This window comes from Huiozyma naganishii, chromosome 5 (assembly GCF_000348985.1).
Source record: "Huiozyma naganishii CBS 8797 chromosome 5, complete genome".
NCBI lineage: Eukaryota > Fungi > Ascomycota > Saccharomycetes > Saccharomycetales > Saccharomycetaceae > Huiozyma > Huiozyma naganishii.
Window position 1 is genome coordinate 113,409 of NC_035926.1, and position 19,228 is coordinate 132,636.

General features: G+C 41.8%; 7 protein-coding genes across 7 annotated transcripts; 4 read left to right on the top strand and 3 right to left on the bottom strand.

Annotated features, from left to right (window-relative positions):
• Window positions 1-489: 489 nt before the first annotated feature.
• Window positions 490-1,698, bottom strand: KNAG0E00660 (uncharacterized protein; the record flags this gene model as incomplete). The annotated part of the gene is made up of 1 exon (XM_022608045.1): window positions 490-1,698. The coding sequence occupies one exon, from the start codon at window positions 1,696-1,698 to the stop codon at window positions 490-492; it is 1,209 nt and encodes a 402-aa protein (XP_022464580.1).
• A 240-nt stretch (window positions 1,699-1,938) lies between these two features.
• On the bottom strand, window positions 1,939-9,234 carry PRP8 (U4/U6-U5 snRNP complex subunit PRP8; the record flags this gene model as incomplete). Its single annotated transcript, XM_022608046.1, has 1 exon — window positions 1,939-9,234. The coding sequence occupies one exon, from the start codon at window positions 9,232-9,234 to the stop codon at window positions 1,939-1,941; it is 7,296 nt and encodes a 2,431-aa protein (XP_022464581.1).
• Window positions 9,235-9,467: 233 nt separating this feature from the next.
• CDC23 (anaphase promoting complex subunit CDC23) lies at window positions 9,468-11,387 on the bottom strand (the record flags this gene model as incomplete). The annotated part of the gene is made up of 1 exon (XM_022608047.1): window positions 9,468-11,387. One exon carries the CDS (start codon window positions 11,385-11,387, stop codon window positions 9,468-9,470), a length of 1,920 nt encoding a protein of 639 aa, XP_022464582.1.
• A 172-nt stretch (window positions 11,388-11,559) lies between these two features.
• THP2 (Thp2p) lies at window positions 11,560-12,348 on the top strand (the record flags this gene model as incomplete). The annotated part of the gene is made up of 1 exon (XM_022608048.1): window positions 11,560-12,348. One exon carries the CDS (start codon window positions 11,560-11,562, stop codon window positions 12,346-12,348), a length of 789 nt encoding a protein of 262 aa, XP_022464583.1.
• A 186-nt stretch (window positions 12,349-12,534) lies between these two features.
• On the top strand, window positions 12,535-14,118 carry MTG2 (putative GTPase MTG2; the record flags this gene model as incomplete). Its single annotated transcript, XM_022608049.1, has 1 exon — window positions 12,535-14,118. One exon carries the CDS (start codon window positions 12,535-12,537, stop codon window positions 14,116-14,118), a length of 1,584 nt encoding a protein of 527 aa, XP_022464584.1.
• A 220-nt stretch (window positions 14,119-14,338) lies between these two features.
• NMD3 (ribosome-binding protein NMD3) lies at window positions 14,339-15,907 on the top strand (the record flags this gene model as incomplete). Its single annotated transcript, XM_022608050.1, has 1 exon — window positions 14,339-15,907. One exon carries the CDS (start codon window positions 14,339-14,341, stop codon window positions 15,905-15,907), a length of 1,569 nt encoding a protein of 522 aa, XP_022464585.1.
• A 174-nt stretch (window positions 15,908-16,081) lies between these two features.
• On the top strand, window positions 16,082-18,007 carry ATG7 (Atg7p; the record flags this gene model as incomplete). The annotated part of the gene is made up of 1 exon (XM_022608051.1): window positions 16,082-18,007. The coding sequence occupies one exon, from the start codon at window positions 16,082-16,084 to the stop codon at window positions 18,005-18,007; it is 1,926 nt and encodes a 641-aa protein (XP_022464586.1).
• Window positions 18,008-19,228: the final 1,221 nt, after the last annotated feature.

Here is a 19,228-nt window from a genome sequence, read left to right on the forward strand (position 1 = left end):
TCGTACCTGGTCCCCGAGGGATGCTGTCCTATATTTTGCATAACACCTATATGTTAACCTTTAAAAAGTGTAAGAACTTGAAAGTGGAAAAAAAATTCGTATTATATTCTATTTCTATGCCGAATCAAGTATACTTCTACTCCAAGAAGTACTTAGTTATATAGGTGATTACTGGGCACTGTATGTTACATACATCGAATGGGACGTAGGGATTCATTAGGATTCAGGTCTACGAAATTCCTAAGAGGAAAACATGAGTTATACTTCTTAATTCGGTAATACCGAATGGTACGGTGTAAATTCTTGTGATTGTGCCTGTGTTTCGAATTATCACGATAATGAGGGGGAGTAGGCGATAGCAACTAATGTATCAGTGTTTCTGTACTTCCTCTGAACTCTTGCTACCAGCTTCGTCCCGCCATTCAAAAAAGAAGGTAAAAACATGAAGTTAGTAATGATTAGTTTTGTGATGAATAACACATAGGATAATTAACATACTTTTCTTACTTTGATAAAGCTATCTGAAATCAAAGTGTCATCCTTTTTCTCTTCGCCTGTTGCAGGATCTTGCGGTTTCACATTCTCTATCCTTGGTCTTTTTTCCGGTGATTTTAGTGCAAATACAACATTGTTAAATAACCTATGCACATTTTTCAACATTTGTACTTTCAACGCAAAAGCAGATGCTTCTTCGTAAATATTGGAATCTCGTAGGTCTCTCATTTCTGCCAGTTGTTCATTAATAGTGTGCAAAAAGTTGTGTATTTCGCTTTCGAAAGCACTGATATTAACAAAACTTCGATGCGTTTCCGCCAAGTACGGAGACGGTGAAGCTGGCCTGTTGTTTGGTACTTGACTAAGCACCGGGGCATGCAAATTTTCAATGGTGTCAGGGTCTGCGGTTTCTCGATCGCTGTCACTTAGCTCGACCTTGGATTTCGACAGCCAATTACTAACCTTTGGAATCGCATTACTCTGGATGGGCAACGGAACAGGAGAGACGGACTTACTGAGTTTCTCCTTCTGTTGATCCTTTACAGCAGATACAGTCTTCATAAACGTACTGATCTTGCTTTCTTGCGCACATTCTGTTTTGTCAGCTCTTGGCTCCTCCATTGGTTGCACACTCTCAGCATCAACATTCTTAGGCAACGGAGTATTTTGTATCGTCCTATCGCGCGTCGAAGATGGATTCTTCGGCAACGAAGTATTTTGCATCTTCTCATCATGTTTCGAAGATGAATTATTTGACGTTATTGTTTCGAAATATGGGGGTTTGAACCCTGGAGTCGGATCACTCTCGTCTTTACTCAATCCCATTTGAAGAAAAGATGTCTGAAGAAATTTTTCTTTAACTCCTGCCACTCTCAAGATCGTTTTATATCCATAGCCACATCGCATTAACAGGTAAATGCTATCTTGAACTGTGAATCTTATCGAATCATTATCTTCATGTACCGTTTGATATCTCTGTAGAGTATTCAGGAAACTGTCCGGAATGTCAGCATCGACAAGCAGGTCAACTTTCCAATTATTTTTAGAGTTTTTCTTCCGCTTTACAACTTGTATGGCATGCGTGGAGCTTTGGGGTGGTGTTACATTTTTGGCAGGATTCGAAAGTTTTGCAGATCTTTTTGTTTGTTGCACAGATTTTTGACTGGCTATGTTTCGGCGCTTCTTCCCTTTCTTAGATGTCATGACTGTTTTATTCTGTGACTCTGTAAAAAAGAGGGTACTCAATGCTTTGTTTCTAATCAAACTGTCCACGGAACAGTTGAACTGGCGTTATTCATTGAAGAGAAATTTCGATAATGCATTTAAAAAAAAGGTGTAATTTCTTGAAATTAATAATACAATATTGCAACGTGGAACGTATGTATTCTATGTAAAAAGTATGTGAACTGTGTGAATGCATATATATGTATTGGCTGATTGTCATTATGCAAGCACGTCTTGTTGTTCGGGTTCTAATTCGTTGTCCTGGCCAAATAACTCGTTAAACTGTAAGAAGTGAACCGGACGATGCAATTCATTGTAAAACTCAAGCGGGATGCCTAAGTCAATGTCGACCTCCAAATTAGCATTGAAGCTGGCCCCCATCAAAGCATAATTCCATATCTGTTCGTAAGGAACCATGAAGTTACCCATAATCCGGTCCGATAGCAACAGCTGAGCGTGTTTGCTGAACGTTGGCTCGAATCCCTGGGGCATCATGTCAATGACCTCTTGATTTTGTAAACCCCATGCAAACCCTTCGTCGGTCAAATTATAGGCGGACAGTGAAATGGATCCAGATCTTGAGCAGATCGCTAGATCAATAGGATTGGCGGCTGCGTTGTTCTTAAACATTTTAGAGTGGGCAGAGACTTCAAACGCAGACATAAATTTCAAGTCTTCAAACTGCGTATGCATCCATCCTAGTAGCTCCAAGTCATTCAGGGCTTCCGAAGACCCTTCCTCGAGCACGCGACCTAAAGTGACGTCCCTTGTCGTACCCAGTTGAGGAGCCAGAACAACTGTCTTTATTTCCTTAATATTCGGATGATCCTTTGGAGACTTACCATAGATATAGGCACCTATTTGTATTTTGACGTCCGATATTTCGATGAACTTCTGTAAAATATTCTTTGGAATAATATAAATGTTCTTTTCTTCGATAAATTCTTCGGACGAAACATAAATGTTCTTCAATCTCAAATATAGAAGACTGTTGGCAATTGCATTCTCTCGCCAGTCGTTTTTTGAATTGTAAGACTGGTTTTCGTAGTTAGATGATGTTACAACGACAATTTCCTCGCCTTGGGCATTAATGGCCTTCGTTTTCATGAGAGAAGTTGCACCAGTAACATCTTCAGTGGTCCCGTCCTTACCGTTAGCATCCTCAGCTCTAGCCGCAGCTAGTTCCGCCATCTTTTGTCTTTTCACGGAAGGAGCCTTGATGTTTTGGCCCAAAATCAAGTCTTTTATTTCGGTTTGTGTTAAGGCGGAAATATTGACATTGTACTTTTTACCATATTCATCCAAAATCAAATCACGCATCTCGGTCTCGATATTTATCCATTGTTCATCTGAAAAAGATGGCCATAAATGATGGGTCTTAATCACAATAGTTGGGTCTCTTAATAAAGCCAGTTTTGCTCTTTCTTCATTGGCCTTTAGAGCACGTAGTAACAGAATCAACCTTGAAAATGCAGTGTAAGAAGAAACTCTGTCCAACCAGTCATCGTAAATATTAAACAAAACCATTTGAGGCTCTGTCGCCCTCAAAACAACGTCAGATAGTTTGTCAATAGACATTGAAGCCGAAAACGGAAGTCTTAGCTCTGTAGGTCTAATGGAAATATTTGGAAAATCGAGCATGTGGACTTCCAGAGGATCCAACATGGCTTTCCTCGTAACAATGACCTGTTTGGGTTGTTCTTCTTTCGGTAGAGATCTCACTAAGGCACTAACCTCCTCAGCAGTCTTCCATTTTGCAAGTTGACTCAAACGTTTCTGGCCAGCCCATACAGAAGTATGGATAATTTTTAAGAATAGATGGCCCGTTTTCGGATTCAAAGTGAAAATGCAACCGTTGATTGGTTTTGTTGCGACATTTCCCTCGAAGGTTTTGTGAACAGCAACCCGATAGACATTGGTGTCATCGACAAACAGTTTCGTATCATTGTTGAATAACTCTGCATAGTTTGAGGAGTTCAAGAAGGGCTCCTGGACATTAGACTGATATATTTGTAAACCCTTTCTTATACGTTCACGTAAAACGTAGAGTGCCGGGTTTGCCTTCATAATGGTCTTCATACTATTTTGCACTAAAGGTTTTAGTCCGTTAAACCAGTTACCATATGCGTCGTACATGTTGTATGCCAGGTCAATACCGATCATGACACCCGTTGGGGACGGGTACATACTCACGTTGTCGGTGGTATAATCCAAAAACTTGGCGCGAACATAACGGGAAATGTCGTGAGAGTCATAATCACCGTATCGTAATTGAACGTCAAACCACACCTTATTTGTAACAGCCGCATCAAACTTATCATTTGTAGAATGTAGCAAAGAAGGTCTGGACACCTCCCATTGGTACAAACTATCAAGCGTGACATCTGCGGCAGAGGAGTTCATTTTGTAAGATTTCCGCGGATGAATGGTTTCTTTGGTAACAGACTCTATTTGCAAAGCATCCATTTCACCATCTAGAATCTGGCAAATATCGAAAACTATGCTCTCGTGTATCTTTTGCCACAGATGTGCACGGAAAATCTGTATCAAGGAAATTTTTAGTGTCGGAATTTTACCATGTAAGAATATACCTGTTAAGTCTAGCTGGACGACAAAACCCACATAGACATTGGCTCTGTTGATCGTTGGGGACCACCACAGAGTGAAACGACGATTAGGAATCTGAGATAAACCAGTACGTTGTGCATGAGTTAATTTTTTGAACTGCATTGAATCCTCAAAACCTGAGGCTTTTTCCCAAAATAGACCTTCCCAAGAATTAAATCCGGTACCTTTGAACAAAGTATGCTCTAAAATAGTTTCGATACCACCCAGTGCCTGAATAACATCAGTACGGTACGAATTGAGATTCCATAATTTCCCATCATGATGGGAACTAGTCCACCAAAATGGATTATTTCTCTCTACAGAGTACTCTTTAAAAATTTTCCGGATTCTGTGACCTCTATCATATGCTAGTGTGTGACGATCTTTCTGAAATAAGGTACTGATACGTGGAATACCTCTATCCCACGAACCTTCTAACTCTTCAAAACCTAGTCTACGGTTTTGTTGTATTGCCTCCTGTCGTTTCGCCGCGTATTCTGCCCATACCCTTTGAGAATCAAGAAACTCATTTTCCCAAGTGGTTATGTACCTGAAGATAGTTGGAATCAATTTTTCATCCTTGTGGGTCATACCAGCTCTAAAATGTGTAATACCTGTGTCAGTTTGCTTAGACCAGGTTAAATCGGAGGTTGGGATTAATATATGGGATGCACTTATCATTCCCAGCCCACCCAACTCCTTGGGGGTGTAAAAAACGGCAGGTGGGAAACGCGTGGGCATTTTGGAGTTCAAGCCCAGTTTGACCCGGTTCTGTATCCTCGTTTCCGCTTTCACTAGGATATCCAATAATGGTTCTGTAGCGACGATGGCTTCTCTAAAGTAGGTAAACAATGAAATGACAGAAGTATTCCACTTCGCGGCAATCTTGGTAAACGTTGACGATCCTGCAGACATTAAGATACCCTTAATTCTACTCTCGAACTTCTTGACTTCTTCGTCAGACACCTTTAAGTAGGCTTTAGTGGTTCTCTGTTTAGTGTTTTCATCAACTAAATCCCAAACCCCTTCGTCTGTGCTCAAAACTTCGTCCCCTCTAAATCTTGGTAATAAACGAACTTCAAAGCCACACATTTCGAATAGCAGATTAGGGTTGTTTTTACTATATACTGACACAAAGGTATTCTCCCAAGTTATTGCCGTTAATGAATTAGGGACTCTACCTTCGATCTCCCAAAAAGTTGCCCTGCCCAGGTTCACATCTTGACGCATCAATCTCATTCTGGAATCTCGCGGCCAACATTTCTTGTTATTGTATCCTATAGCATTTTCGAAATTTGGATCTGGATTTTCAGAAAGGTAGTCATTTGTCAATTCATCTGCTTGTTCTTCCTCAAAATGAAATAAAATATGAATTTTATCAAGGTACCGGGAATATAGCCGTATTGGGTGTTTTTTCTCAATTTCTAGGCTTTTGAATTGCATGAAAGGGTTCGGATTCGTTGGAGGACCTGCTATATCAGTTGCACGGTCATTCCCAAGAATCAGAAGATCCATAATTAAGCCATAATATTGAAAGACAAAGGAAGCAAACTGTAAACCTTTGATCAATCCGTATTTGTTGACATGGCTCATATCTTTGAAGTTGATGATAACATTGTTTTTGGCAGTGATGTAGTCGGCCAGGTTCGGATCCATTATGAGTCTGAGTAGTCGATTCAATAAAGTGAAATCAATTTTTTCAGCTAGGTCGTCGAGCTTTGTCTCAAGCATAACAGTGGACCCCCCGTTAGAGACGTTCCAGACGTCCTTAACGTTGTTTATACCTTGTGACCACTTATAAACAAGCAGCGGTGGAATTTCATCATCACTGGGCTTGACCCAATTGGGAAACAAATTGCGTTGGTCCGATTCAAACCATAAATATTGATCCAAATAGGCATCTGTTATCTTTTCCAATGGATCGATTGCGTACAGTGGTGATATTGATTGATAGTGTTCCATCATGGATATATCTACAGGCTTGAATACTCTCTGTGTCAATAAATATTTCTTCACCCTGGTTAAAGTATCATGTGGGTTGTCATAAGCTTCTTCTATTAATGCCAGTTCTTCTCTCTCGGCCGAGTTCAACCGAACTTTGGCACCGTACGAATCCTTTAAACTTTCCAATGCAAGAACTAATATTTTTGTGTCATTCTTATAGGTTAGGGGTGGGAAAGATATTGGGGAAAAATCGCGAGACTCTAGCCATTCCACCGTAGCGGAGAATATAGCAGTGGCCTCATTGGGAGAAATTTCGGGACCGTTCTTCTCAATTTGTTGCTGTCTCTCTTGCTCGTTTTTCAACCAGAGCCTCGTTAGTCTACCTAAATTCTTCTTTGCTACAGTCTTTTCAATGTGTGCACCACTTTTAATACGCTCACGGTTGTAATGTGCTGAGGAAACCCAGCCATCTGCCTTGGCCTTGACATAACGTTCAATAATATTCTTGATTGGTTCAGGCATTCCAGGTACGTCCCATGGTATATTTGCTTTCCAGCATCTCCAAGCTTCACTCAAGTGTTGTAAAATTGTTCTTGCTTTGTTCTGTCTAATGCCTTCTGGAATCATGTCCATAATATCATTCATGACAGATGCTCTCAGTTCCAGATCATAATAAGCCTCGGACCTCTGTTTTGTGGCAGACTTGATAACTTCGTTAGACCTCCCTTCGAACTGACGGATGAGGAGATTTTCCAGCCATCTTTCAAGCAAAGGTATAATACCTCTCATAAAGAAGATCCATACACGCCAAGATGGCTGCCAGAAACCACTGCCGGGACCCTTCCCAATAATCTTGTTGAATCGGTGGTACACTACGTGCTTTAAATCCTTGCAAGCACGAATTTGATGCATTACCTTATACTTGTACCGATAAATACCCGTTAACTGACCAAGATGATTGAAGATGTAATGTACAGCATCCGCAAGCTGATATGAATCTACGTTACCCATTCGGAATTGAACGTGAGCATCCACAATCAACTTTATCATCTTCAAAATCTCCCTCATCAGGTGGAAAGCATTACCGAATCTGGATTTTTTGCGCTCTTTCGTTGTGAGTGTTTTAGTCGGTTTCAAATTGAAATTGTAATCTAAATGCAAATAAGTCAAACCCTTTCTATGAATGAGCAAATTCAACATATTATGGCCTTGTCGACAAAGTTGTAACGCTGCCTCCATCCAGTCAACGGTTGTCTGTTGGAAATATTTCGTGTTCCTCAGCTGTTTTAAAAGCTTTTTTTTGGGTTTAGTTTTGGTGTGACTATTTTTTTTCTCCTTTAGCTCGTTGGCCACATAGTTCTTGAGTAGCTTCTGGTAAGAAACTCTAACCTTTACAGGGTATTCTTCGTCCGGGTGTTTCAAATACCACTTTTTAATTAATGCAACGTCCTGTGCTCTCACCATTTTTCCTGATCTTCTATTAAAAGGATATGGCGCGTGATACAAAGATATGGCATCTTCTGTTCCGGATAGACACAGATCCTCCTTACACATCAATGGTTTAATGCATTTGGTGTAATCGGACTCTGATTTCTTGGTTTCGTTTCTGATCATATGCTGTGGTACGTCGTCAAACAGTATTGGATTTAGGCTACTATCAAAATGGAAAAAATTATCTTTGGCAACATTTTCTCTTTTGATAACGTATGATAAGGAATCATGATACCATGGGATTTCTACACACCGGGGTCTTGAATTGTATAAATGAGGAAATGCAATTCGGTATTCACTTCTGATGGGATTTCTAAATATGATTCTATCGATAGAGTTGAATTCGTTGTAGTCTTCTTCCTCCTCATGCGGGTAGAGTGGTTCAAATTTGGGACCGCCTGGGATAGAACTGTTTAGCGCTTTCGAAGTCAGGAATGCGTTTTTGTTGAAAAGATAGTAGTAATTGTTGTCTATTATCTCGTCTATCAATGGAGTGGATAGTCTGTGCAAATTGGACATAATGTTTAAGTCTAACGTCCATCTCTTGTAGGAGGTACCGTTCACTCTAGCAAGGTTATCTATCAAGGGTCTTGTATCGTAAAGCCAGTCTCTAACATTTTTGTCATCAGTTGGGTCTAAATCTAAGGCAATTCCGTCCATTGCTTCCAGATTTTGTATGTGGTCAGGATATGATACAGGTGGTTCATCATCATCAAAAGGGGGGAACCTCATTCTTTTGAAGTGGGATCTGTCCCTTTTTTCTCTCCTCATTGAAATCCACATTGTTGACCACTGCGCGTTGTAGATCGGTTCAATGACACGAGGGGCCTCATTCACAAATGTTATGGCACCAGACACATGATATAATACTTTGACCTCTTTGGTAGCTTCCCAAGGTTGGGGCATGGATTCTAATAGTTTCAAGACTGCATGGGGCATGTATTTTAAAGCTCCTAAAAATGCCTTTTTATCGTAATTGTATCGCTGCGATGTCATATCTGTATGAGACTCAATAATTTTCCGTAAATGTTCAGGCGGCATGTCTACCTTATGAGAATGCACAAGTCCTCCTTTCCTCTTATTTAGCTTCTTGTTGACCTTATTGTACCCTCTACTAATCTTTTGTTTCTTGTCGTTTCCATGCTTAGCAGAAGTGTCCTCCAAGAATCGCCTTTTACCTACTGGTGCTGTGTTTTCAGTCTCTAAACCTGGTGGCGGCGGTGGGGGGGCAGATGCTTGAACGCCAAAGTCTTCATCATTGAAGCCCGGTGGCGGGGGCGGGGGCGGAGGCGATGGAGGGGCTAGGGAAAACATATTTTCGTTCGACGAATCGTCACCCTCGTCGTCATTGATACCTGGTGGCGGAGGTGGTGGTGGTAAATGCGAAATTATATTGTCTTCACCGTCACTATCGTTCGCTCCTGGAGGAGGTGGCGGTGGCGGTGGGGGGCCAGAAAAATCGGATAGGCCCATGGTACTTTAAATATGCCAATTAAAGACTCCCAGTGTATCACTCAATGTGGATACTGACCTCTCCAAAAGGTGAAGATGTCGAGAACAGGGTCCCCATCTTAAATGAGATCCATCAAATTATCTAATAAATTTTCAAAAGAATACATAAATAAGATGCACGTGATTTTTATGCTATTATAGCATTGCTATAGTGGAGAAGGTAAGCGGGCCTTTTGCCAGGAGAAATGGCACTCTCAGTTGAAGAGCTGTCGGCAGTTTCTTGCAATTGTTCTCGCCTCCTCAATCTCTTGTGATGTTCCATTGGATATTCTTTTGGCGTAATCGTAGGCCTCTTGGTAGTTGTGCATTCTCATTTCGTACCGAGCGAGCCATAAGCGCGCTTTCACGGTTTCGTCCGTGACGAAGCTTCCATCGCTGCTGTCCTCGAGAGCGACACATTTCAACATATTTTGTTTGCAGCTTTCTATGTCTAATATTAGTTCGTATTGTTCTGCCATCCTGAACAGCAGTAGTACATCCTGGCCTGCATTAGATGAGAGTTGCAGGGCCCTTCGATAGCATTCGATGGCTTGTTCTGAGTTCTTTAATAGCCCGTAGCATTCAGCGAGTGCTTGCCACATCCTTCTATCTAGAGGTTTTAGTGTACAGGCTTTCTGGAAGTAGTACAATGAGTACAAATGCATGTCTAATACTTCATAAGCTTGCCCGAGGCCAAACCACGCTTTATAGTCCCTCTCATTAATATCAACAGCTCTCCTATAGCATTCGATGGCCGCGTGTGAATTTTTTAGCTCCACAAATTCGTGGCCCATGAGCGTCCATGCACTTGTGGACTTTTTGTTCAAAACCAGGGCTCTCCGAAAGTACATGATTGACTTTTCGTGTTCTTGTCTGGCGCTGTAGTAATTTGCAACAATACAACAGGTTTCCGGCCGAAACCTATCAACATGAGACACATATTGTGCCAGGTACGCCAATTTTGAGTGTTTTTGCATCACGTAGAGAATATTTGAATATATGTCCAGATCTTCCAAGCGGTAGGGATCACACTTGAATATGTTATCAAAAATGTTCTCTGCCACACTGTAATCCATATAGTTATAGTTCATTATGGCACTTTGGGATTTCAGATAAGTGAAATTTGGTAGCAGGATGAGCAAGTTCTCCAATATGAAGAAAAATTCGTCGACGGATCCGCTATAATTGAATTCCTGTAATAAAGCCAGTTTGAAGAATTGAAGCATGATGTTGTTCTCCGGTACATTTTGAGAGACCGGTTCGTCCCCTTTTATTATAAACTTTTCGTTTAAGTGTCTCAATATCAGTGAAGATTCATCTGGACGCGTTATACAGTCTAGTAATTCGAGCCAGCAAGTCCAATTGAAGGTGTAATAGCTAAGCGATTCTAGGAATGCAGACAGCGCATGAGATTTGTTTCCTTGTCGATTGAGTAAAACACCTTTTAAATAATGCAATAAAGCCAATCCAAGCGTGTTTGCGGACCTCTGATCCAATTTCTTCAAGTAAACCCTTAATTCGTTGAGTATTATCGCCAAGCTTGTCTGCTGTCCGGTTTCTGAAGTGAAAACTCCTTCAGATTGCTTCTGTGTATTGTCTTGTAGAAAATTGCTACCCAATAGGTGTTTTTCACTTAGTTCTTTTTCGCTCTTCTTGTCGGGTTTGCCGGTCATCAAAACATTTTCAGTGGATTCTCTTGTTTTCTTGTCCCAGGACAGGTATTCACTATAGAACTGCAAAAACTTCAACCTCGGTTCTTCAGCATCTCTTAAGAAAAAGACACATCTGTCAAACTCTTTGCAGTCAAAGAGCGTAGAAATAAACAAATAGAGGTCATATTCACTTTCTGTTAGACCCATATATGGTCCGCTGACCTGTTCCGCGGGTACCTGGGGCGAGCTTGGGATCGCCATATTAATTCTATTCCTCAATGGAGAATCATTGTCCTGTGTCGTAGAGCTATCCGCGGCGTTCGTATCTATGGTAACGTTGGTGAGTCCGTGTAGCGCTTCCGCGGACCATTTCGCCGACTTGTACAATTTCCATTGAGAGAGTTCCCTTGCAGAACGCCTCAGTCCGAGTTTAACTCCTTCAAGGATTTTCAGTTGAGCTGATTCCAAAGTGTCGCCTTGCATTGCACTGCTCTTGTTTGAAAGTTGTTCCCTTTGTCCATCCTGTTTCTGATACTTAAATTATTGTGAGCTAGAAAATAGAATTTTTAAACATATTGGGAGGACATCTAAATAGCAGCACTGTGAAAACCAGGATTTGCATTGAACGGTACTGTAGGGTGCTGAAGGGTCCATCATGAGCAGTGAGCACAGTGAAAGTGAATACTTTGATTCGCTATGTGAATTAGACCAGCATTTGCTATCGAATCACGAGTCGTTACAGAATACCTTGGATCAACTAAGCAGTCTGGTGGGAAATTTGTCCAGCTCTGATAATGCTGGCACGGACGCCGATGCTATTGGTTTGCTGGATGAACTCTCGACACAATTCGAGGACTTATTGTCCACTTCTGTTGATCTGAAGTACAACAAGTATCATACGAGGGAGTGCCAAATTTTGCATGCCAAGAACTTACAGTCCATAAATTGGAACTTGTCGAGATCACAGTTTGGTCCAAATTTGAGGGAGTACGTCACCTATATTGAAACAATTAATAAAAACTCTTTGGAGTACTTGAATCTTTTAGGGACATACGCTGTGGATCTCGCTCGCCAGATTGAAATATCAGACCCGAGTGTGTCGCACTTTGACATCGATGACTGGAAACCTCCAAGAAAGCTGCTGGAAATATTAGACAAGTTCCAATCTGAGGACTGTGAACCTATAAAGATTCGGGATGAACTGCAAAGCTATTTAGATAACATAAAACTATCTAGGGCGAAATTCACTCTGGAGAATAAGCACATCCTGCAAGATAAATTGGGCGTTCTGAGTAAAGAGGTTAGCTATTGGAGGAAAGAATGGGATAACATCGAGAACATGATGTTCGGTGAGGGTTCTGACTCCATGAGAAGCATGCTACAGACCGTAGATTCTCTAAGATCGAAAATAAACGATGAAAACACTGATATCGAAATGAGCTAAACCGCCACTTCGATCACGTACTAGTATTTATTATACGTAATTAGGACTCATGATCATGTATTGTAACTTTATATACAACTCTCATAAAGCGTTATTAATGACTTATAGAATACATACACTTTTGCATAACGTATCAGTTTTCGCTCTACACACTGTGTTGCAACCTGACAATAGAACACTGAGCGGATGTTGCTTCGATCTCCACAAAACGCACTACCACGATGCTGCACTCGCATCTGCAGTAACCTATATTCAACTATTCCTGATAACAGCCCGAGTCTCGACGAAAATGAAGGTTGGTTGAACAGTTTAGCAGGGTCTTCATCAATAGTTCCCGAATTGCCATCAACGATGTCCGATTCCCACAAGGGGAAGCGATTTGACTACGAGCTGATATCTAAAGTGCGTGATAGGTTTCATATTAAGGCGCCCCTGGTCAACTTCACCTCTGTCAATTACCTCAAACGGTTCAACAACCACATCCATCATCAAACGCAGAATAACTTCATCGATCTACGAATCATTCAATGCAAAAGTGGGAGGGGTGGGAATGGCGCCATATCATTCCACCGGGACGCTAATCGACGGGTGGGGCCCCCGAACGGCGGTGATGGAGGGCAAGGTGGCAGCGTATACGTGCAAGCCGTGGAGGGAATGAACTCTCTGGCGAAACTGAAGGCCAAGTATACTGCCGGTGAGGGTTCCGATGGTGGGTCGGACCAGTTGGACGGGGCCTCCGGTAAAGACCTCCTAATTAAAGTGCCTATAGGTACTACGGTTCGGTGGTGCTTAAATCCAAAGGAGGTAAGGGATATTGTAGGGCGGGAAATGGGGAAAGATCTGAGCAAGAGTTTGAAAGAAGTTTTGGACACGGTTCAAGTTCCAGTTCAATGTGACGCGCAAGAACAGATCCTATTGCACAGAGAGGACTACGAACCGGGGAAAGGCTGGATTTTCAAGGACAAGACGGAGGAGTACCATAAACAGAAGCAATGGTTCACCGAATTCAACGAGAAGATGATGCAATACGACAAGGAAGTGAAAAGAGAGGAGTTCTTTCAAGACCACTTCCCTTTGTTTGGAATCGATCTTGACAATATAACCGAGAAACCGATCAGAATACTGAAGGGCGGCCACGGCGGATTGGGAAACATGCACTTCCTCACCAGTATGATCAGAAACCCACGGTTTGCAAAGCAGGGCAGGTCAGGTATAGAGGCGCATTTTTTGTTTGAACTGAAAGTCATCGCGGACCTTGGGCTCGTCGGGTTACCCAACGCTGGGAAGTCGACCATTCTAAACTGCATCTCCAATGCCAAACCGGAGATCGGCCACTGGGAATTTACCACCCTCGTACCCACCATCGGAACAGTCATGAGAAATGCACATACAGGAGACAGTTTTACCGTTGCAGACATCCCAGGAATTGTCAAAGACGCACGGCTGGATAGAGGCATGGGACTTGAATTTTTGAAGCACATTGAAAGGTCCAAGGGCTGGATCTTTGTCGTCTCCCTTGAAAACACGGACCCTGTCCAGGACCTATTAACCCTGATCGGAGAAGTCGGTGGCCTGGAGAAAGTGAATCAAAAGAAAATTCTCGTTGTAGGAAACAAGGCAGATACGGACCCAAATACAAACTCGACACAACAGAAGTTTCTCTCATTGCAAGAGTTCTGCCTACAAAACGAATGGGACAGCATCCCAATCAGCGCACTGAAAAAACATAATATCGAGCTGCTCGTGCAGAAGATGGAGCAATTGGCCTGATCGCCCACAGCCCAACGCGGCACAAAACTCACTACCACCTTTGTCCATAGTCATAACCCAGTAATATTATTCAATATCACAGTCACAAAATGAAGAAAAAAAACGAAAATTTTACTCGAGAAAGACTGGAAAAAAATTTTATGCGATGAGCATCTCTTATGGCTCACAACGTTTGTGGAGTGCAACACTGTTTATTAGCACATACAGACAACCAGCGCAAATGGATCAGAGCCAGTTGCAGTTCCAGAGTGGGCACCAACACCAACATGTTTCCACAGTGCTGTGTTGCAACTGTGGGACGCCTATTGATGGGTCTTCCGGTATGGTCATGTGTTACGACTGTATCAAGATGACCGTGGATATTACGCAAGGTATTCCACGGGAGGCCAACATCAGTTTCTGTAGAAACTGTGAGCGGTTCTTGCAGCCACCCGGGCAGTGGATTAAGGCTGATTTGGAATCCAGGGAGCTTTTGGCGATCTGTTTGAGGAGATTGAAAGGTTTGACCAAAGTGCGTCTGATTGACGCCTCGTTTATCTGGACAGAACCGCACTCCAGACGTATCAGATTGAAGCTGACTGTGCAAGGTGAAGCCATGGCGAATACCATCATTCAGCAAACTTTCGAGGTCGAATACGTTGTCCTTGCCATGCAGTGCCCAGACTGTGCCAAGTCGTACACTACGCACACGTGGAGAGCCGTTGTCCAAATAAGACAGAAGGTGGCCCATAAGAGGACCTTCTTATACTTGGAACAGTTGATCTTGAAGCATAACGCTCATGTCGACACCGTCTCGATCAGTGAGTCTAAGGACGGTTTGGATTTCTTCTACGCTCAAAAGAACCATGCAGTCAAGATGATTGATTTCTTGAGCGCTGTGGTCCCTGTAAAATACAAGAAATCAGAGGAACTGATTTCTCAAGACACACAAAGTGGGTCCTCCACTTACAAATTTTCGTACTCCGTTGAAATCGTGCCCATATGTAGGGATGACTTAGTCGTGCTCCCCAAGAAACTGGCCAAATCGATGGGTAACATCTCTCAGTTTGTTCTATGCAGTAAAGTGTCGAACTACCTACAATTTTTGGATCCATCTACTTTGCAGACAGCTGAACTGTCTCCCTCAGTCTACTGGAGGGAACCTTTCTACTCGCTGGCCGACGTTTCTCAACTGACAGAATTCATCGTTTTGGATGTGGATCCAACTGCCATAAGTAGAGGGAAATTGGTCCTTGCTGATATCACGATTGCCAGAGCAGCGGACCTTGGCGTCAACGACCAGTGCTACTATATCAAATCGCATTTGGGTGCCATTTGTCACGCAGGTGACACGGTCATGGGCTATTTCGTCGCCAATTCAAACTATAACAACCAGTTGTACGACGCTTTGAACGGCGACTATATTCCAGATGTTGTCTTGGTGAAGAAACTGTACCGTAGAAAGAACAGAAAGAATAGAAAGTGGAAGCTGAAGAGAATGGCCAGAGAGCATAAGGATATCGATGCCGCGGAAGACTACACTTCCAGAGCTCAAAAGCAGGAAATGGAGCGTGCAGAGAAGGACTACGAATTGTTTTTGCAAGAGCTGGAGGAAGATGATGAGTTGAGACAGAATATCAACCTGTACAAGAACAGGCAATTTGCGCCAACGAATCCAAATCCAAACGGCGTGGAAGAGGCAGAAGAGGAGGAGGATGCTGATGCACCTGAAATCAACATCGATGAACTGTTGGATGAGTTGGATGAAATGACTTTGGAAGACTCTGAGATGAGAGACGCCGATATGTGAAGAGCGGCGATTTTGGCAGTATCTAAGTCAGCAAAATTGTGTATATGCGTATATTATGGGGGGTTGCAGTTCTTAAAAAAATGTACATTATAGAATTTCTTACGCACAACGGTTTCTTTGCAGCTTTGGAAGGGGACGGGAGATACGGAAACGTGCGTGTTATAGGTTGTAGAGATGTCACAAGGCATTGGTCACCTGAAGTATGGACCTAGTTTCCAATCTTTCATTGATGCATCGTTTTTCCAAGAGCTGTCTAGGCTCAAGTTAGAAGTACTGAAACTGAATGAGCAAAAAGTGCCACTTTACTCCAAGATGGACCTTCTAGCGATTCCTGAAAGTAGCAACAGCGCTTCTTTATTTCTGGGTAAGCAAAACTTTGAAGTGGAGTCGGCGACTGACGATGGCAACGGTCTGACTGTCGATGGTGCGATTTACAACTTCAATACCTTAGAAGAGTTTAAGTCTCTAGATAAGCAGAGGTTTTTGCATGACAGAGCTGCAGATGTCTGGGAAGCATGTCAGACCAACATTAACAATTGCTTCAAGTTCAGCATTATCAGTTTTGCAGACCTGAAAACGTACAAGTATTATTATTGGGTTTGTGTACCAGCCTTGATCCACGCAAACGTATCAATCTCTGTTGCACGTAATCTAAGCGTCTCAAGGGAAATATCTGAAACTGCCCATAGTTGGTTCAAGCTATATCCAAACGACTGGGTTGCCGTTCTGACGGAGCACGACACGATTTGCGCTTACTCCCTAGAAGCGGCCAAAACATGTAAAGCGTTGTATCTGAGGGACTGTTGCAACGTCAAGAACACTCCCTCGACCATAACAAAGACTATCCTGTCTAAGTATTATAGCGACTGTCCTGAGAGGAAAGAACTTGATGTTTTCTTTTTCAGAGAGATGAGTTCAAGTTTTGGCTATACCTTGGAATTCCAGTCGAACGGTGCTGAACAGGATTCTGTGGATGCCTGGAAAATAAGTGGGTGGGAGAGAAATGTATCCGGAAAGCTTGTACCGCGGTTTGCAGATCTGAGCAAGTTAATAGATCCCTTGAAAGTATCTGAACAATCGGTGGATTTGAATCTGAAGCTAATGAAATGGAGGATTGTTCCTGATTTGAATTTAGATATAGTTAAGAAGTCAAGAGTTTTGATTCTTGGGGCTGGAACATTGGGATGTCACGTTTCGCGAAGCTTACTTGCTTGGGGTGTAAGAAAGATTACTCTTGTGGATAACAGTAACATATCGCTTTCTAATCCCGTGAGGCAGCCGCTGTTTCGGTTTCAAGATTGTGGTAAACCAAAGGCTGGAGTTGCAGCACAAGCACTAAAAGATATATTCCCAATGGTGGACGCAACAGGGATACAACTGACCGTACCTATGATAGGCCACCCAATAATAAATGATGCAAAAGAGGAAGAAGAATATAATACGTTAGTCCGCCTCATAGATGAACATGACGCCATTTTTTTGCTGATGGATTCAAGGGAGACACGATGGTTACCCTCGGTCTTAGGGGATGTCAAGGGTAAAATTGTCATAAGTGCTGCTCTAGGGTTTGACAGTTATCTAGTTATAAGGCATGGTATTTACCAAAGGGATGAGGATGGAGGGGGTAAAAGGTTAGGATGTTACTTCTGTCATGACGTTGTTGTTCCGACTGATAGTTTGGCAGATAAAACATTGGACCAAATGTGTACAGTGACGAGACCCGGGGTTGCGCTAATGGCCTCAGCCCAGGCAGTAGAGTTGTTAGTATCAATTTTGCAAAACGGCATTGCTAGAGATACCCCCAATAATTCAAAGAGCATTTTGGGTGATATCCCTCATCAGATCAGAGGGTTTTTGAATCATTTTACAACACTGAAGTTAGAAACCCCCGCATATGAACATTGCCCGGCTTGCTCGAGCTCAGTTGTTGAAAAATGCAGGGAACTAGGTTGGAAATTTGTTCAGAATTCATTGAATGATTCCGAATACATTGAAGAATTGAGCGGATTAAAGACCATGAAGATGGAGTTGGAAGAACAGTTGAATAGTCTTAATATGGATGAAACTCAATTTGATGATAACTTCGAAATAATAGCATAATGTAGGTATGGAGTGGTTTAAGCTAAATTCCGGAACCCTTTTCGACAACAAGTGTCTGGATTTAAGATTTAAAAATTGTTCTTTGTTTGAAGTATCTGAGTCCGCTGTATACGGATAAGAATAGTAATGAATCTTGTATCTGCTCCCATTGCTGATTACAGATAATACTTTATTACTCTATTTCGTGTCTCAATAAATTTTTGTTTATTTCACATAAGTCTTTATTTTTTTTAAATTCCAATTAAGATTAACAATATATACTTTTAAAGAGCTTGGAAAATTATAAATCAAGGTACAATGAAGAAAGGTTTTGCTGAATAGGGTCTTGTTCGCCGTGGCTATTCATTGTAGTAGAGTAAAAAGATGTTTTAGTTCAGGTATGACTTCTGGTATATACTTAATATATAAGTATATGGTTCGACGATCTCTTCTATATTGTAACAGATAGAAGGATCAATTCATTCGAGGTAGCTAGGCTTTATATATGTGAGAATTTGCTCAGAGTCAATGGTGTGGCTCTTCACTTTCTCAAGATGTTAGTTACTTCCACACTTGTGGCATCATTATTTGTCTCGTTAACAATTGTGTCTTTTATCAAGTGTGTGTCCTGTTTATGCCTATGATGATATCTTGTCATCCTTATCATAGTCATTTTCCATGTCCAGCAGGTTTCGACAAAGATGTAGGGTCTTGATATCAAGTTCACTACTATTTTTATGTTAAGTTACCGTTATCTCTTTTAAAATTCTATCTTATTTCGTTACATTTTATCTTGAAGGAGGATTTTATGAGCGATGTTGCTATTTCTGGTCAGTATTTTTTGGTCACGTTGCTTCTAACGGATTCTTACTTTAAGTCCGTAGTACCAATAATATGCTATTCATAAGGCTGGAATTCTTTTTGCCTTGTGCGAACTGGGAAAGAATAACAGACAGTCCTAGACGATAAGATTTACTCCGTTTTTATATTATTTTGAATACTCCAAGTTTGAAGAATTTTTTTAGAGGAAAGTCTATCTGTAACACTTCCTCAGAAGATTCGTATACTCATAGACTATACCGAATCATGTTAGCATCAATTGCCGACCATATAACTGAAGCAAGCAGCGGTTCACTTATGCATCACCCTGTACGAAATACTTTTAGCACATCTCAATCGCGAAAAACGTCAAAATTCGCGATGGACCAAAAATGTAAACAAAACGGATCTGTGAATAAGAAG